Source organism: Mastomys coucha, unplaced genomic scaffold, assembly GCF_008632895.1.
Source record: "Mastomys coucha isolate ucsf_1 unplaced genomic scaffold, UCSF_Mcou_1 pScaffold3, whole genome shotgun sequence".
Classification (NCBI taxonomy): Eukaryota; Metazoa; Chordata; class Mammalia; order Rodentia; family Muridae; genus Mastomys; species Mastomys coucha.
Window position 1 is genome coordinate 50583004 of NW_022196909.1, and position 1818 is coordinate 50584821.

The following is a 1818-nucleotide window of genomic DNA, read 5'->3' on the forward strand; positions in this document are numbered from 1 at the left end:
CTGTGCTGTTTTCTACCACCCTGACTTGTACTCGTCTGTGCTTAGGAGTGTGCCATGGATGAGACTCCGTATGTTGAGACCCTGGAGCCTGGAGGGTCTGGTGGCTCACCTGATGGAGCAGGAGGCTCCAAGCTGCCTCCAGTTCTGGCCAATCTTATGGGAAGCATGGGAGCTGGGAAGAGCCCCCAGGGCCCTGGAGGAGGCGGCATCAATGTGCAGGAGATCCTCACTTCCATAATGGTATGTGAGTCCTTCCTCATATGACACTCCCCACATTATCTTCAGTGTTGTTAGATTTCAGTCTCACTGTGTAGCCCAGGTTGGCCAGGGACAGCCTGCACCCTGTGCCTGGCTTATCCCAGTTCCTGTCTTCCATTTACATGCTAAGTTGTTGCTGACACTCTCTTACCTGTGGTTTCTCTTGCTCACAGGGCAGTCCAAACAGCCACCCTTCAGAGGAGCTGCTGAAGCAGCCAGACTACTCAGACAAGCTCAAGCAGATGCTGGGTAATCCTCTGAGGGGCCACTGGGCTGGGGAGGAGCCTGGGCAGAGTGGGGATGCAGGGATGCTGGGTAATCCTCTGAGCGGCCACTGCACAAGCAATGGAAGGGGAAACTGGACAGAGCACAGCTCTGCCAGGTTGGTCTGAGGTTAGTTGGGCACACTAGTGGCAAGCCGTGCCATACTTATAGAATTAACCTCCTGACTGGTTTACTCCTGTTTCATTGACAGTGCCACATGGGCTCCTAGGTCCTGGTCCTGTAGCCAATGGCTTCCCACCGGGAGGCCCTGGGGGCCCCAAGGGTATGCAGCATTTTCCCCCTGGTCCTGGAGGGCCCATGCCAGGTAGGTAAGAGGGAGTCAGTGTGGTGACTGCTTCTTTTCAGCCTGGTGACAGCTGGGAGTCAGGTTAGGAGACAGCAAGCAGTGCTAGAGTATAACTGATTTTTTTTTCCTTTTTCTCTAACAGGTCCCCACGGAGGCCCTGGTGGACCAGTAGGTCCACGTCTCCTGGGTCCCCCCCCACCTTCTCGGGGAGGTGATCCTTTCTGGGATGGCCCAGGTGACCCCATGCGAGGTGGCCCAATGCGTGGGGGTCCAGGACCTGCTCCTGGTCCATACCACAGAGGCCGAGGGGGTCGAGGAGGAAATGAGCCACCACCACCACCTCCGTTCCGAGGAGCCAGAGGAGGTCGTTCTGGAGGAGGACCCCCAAATGGCCGAGGAGGTCCTGGTGGAGGAGGCATGGTTGGAGGTGGTGGGCACCGCCCCCATGATGGACCTGGAGGGAGCATGGGCAGTGGACACCGATCCCATGAGGGACCTGGAGGGAGCATGGGCAGTGGACACCGATCCCATGATGGACCTGGAGGGAGCATGGGCAGTGGACACCGATCCCATGAGGGCCCTGGAGGGAGCATGGGCAGTGGACACCGATCCCATGAGGGCCCTGGACACGGTGGACCCCATGGCCACCGGCCACATGATGTCCCTAGCCATCGAGGCCACGACCATCGAGGGCCACCACCTCATGAACACCGTGGTCATGATGGCCATGGGGGAGGCGGCCACCGAGGGCATGATGGAGGCCACAGTCATGGAGGAGGTGAGGACATGCCTGAGGTCCCACGTGTAGGACATTTTAGTGTCCCTCAACATATCTGTGGGGCAGAAGGGGAGGTACACAGGACAAGATGAGGTTCCATCTCCTTAAGGCTCTCTGTATACAAGGAAGGCAGTTACTGCCTCCATCTTTACCTCAGCCCCCTAATACTATTTATTTCTGAAGACTTGGCCCTGTTGCTCTGGATTGGGGT

General features: G+C 57.8%; 2 protein-coding genes across 4 annotated transcripts in view; both read left to right on the forward strand.

Moving 5' to 3' along the window:
- LOC116074627 (H-2 class I histocompatibility antigen, D-37 alpha chain-like) overlaps nt 1-1818 on the forward strand; it is a 714163-nt gene that overhangs the window by 580503 nt on the left and 131842 nt on the right. The window lies entirely within an intron of this gene.
- On the forward strand, nt 45-1802 carry Ppp1r10 (protein phosphatase 1 regulatory subunit 10). The gene is made up of 4 exons (XM_031347325.1): nt 45-240; nt 432-507; nt 734-847; nt 972-1802. The coding sequence occupies exons 1-4, from the start codon at nt 55-57 to the stop codon at nt 1697-1699; spliced, it is 1104 nt and encodes a 367-aa protein (XP_031203185.1). The 5' UTR covers nt 45-54; the 3' UTR covers nt 1700-1802.

Excerpts from the sequence above, each read along its gene's own strand:
- Ppp1r10 (XM_031347325.1), top strand. The coding sequence starts at position 55 with ATGGATGAGACTCCGTATGTTGAGACCCTGGAGCCTGGAGGGTCTGGT. Across the intron at positions 241-431 it reads AGATCCTCACTTCCATAATG|GGCAGTCCAAACAGCCACCC; the intron begins GTATGTGAGTCC and ends TCTTGCTCACAG. Across the intron at positions 848-971 it reads TCCTGGAGGGCCCATGCCAG|GTCCCCACGGAGGCCCTGGT; the intron begins GTAGGTAAGAGG and ends TTTCTCTAACAG.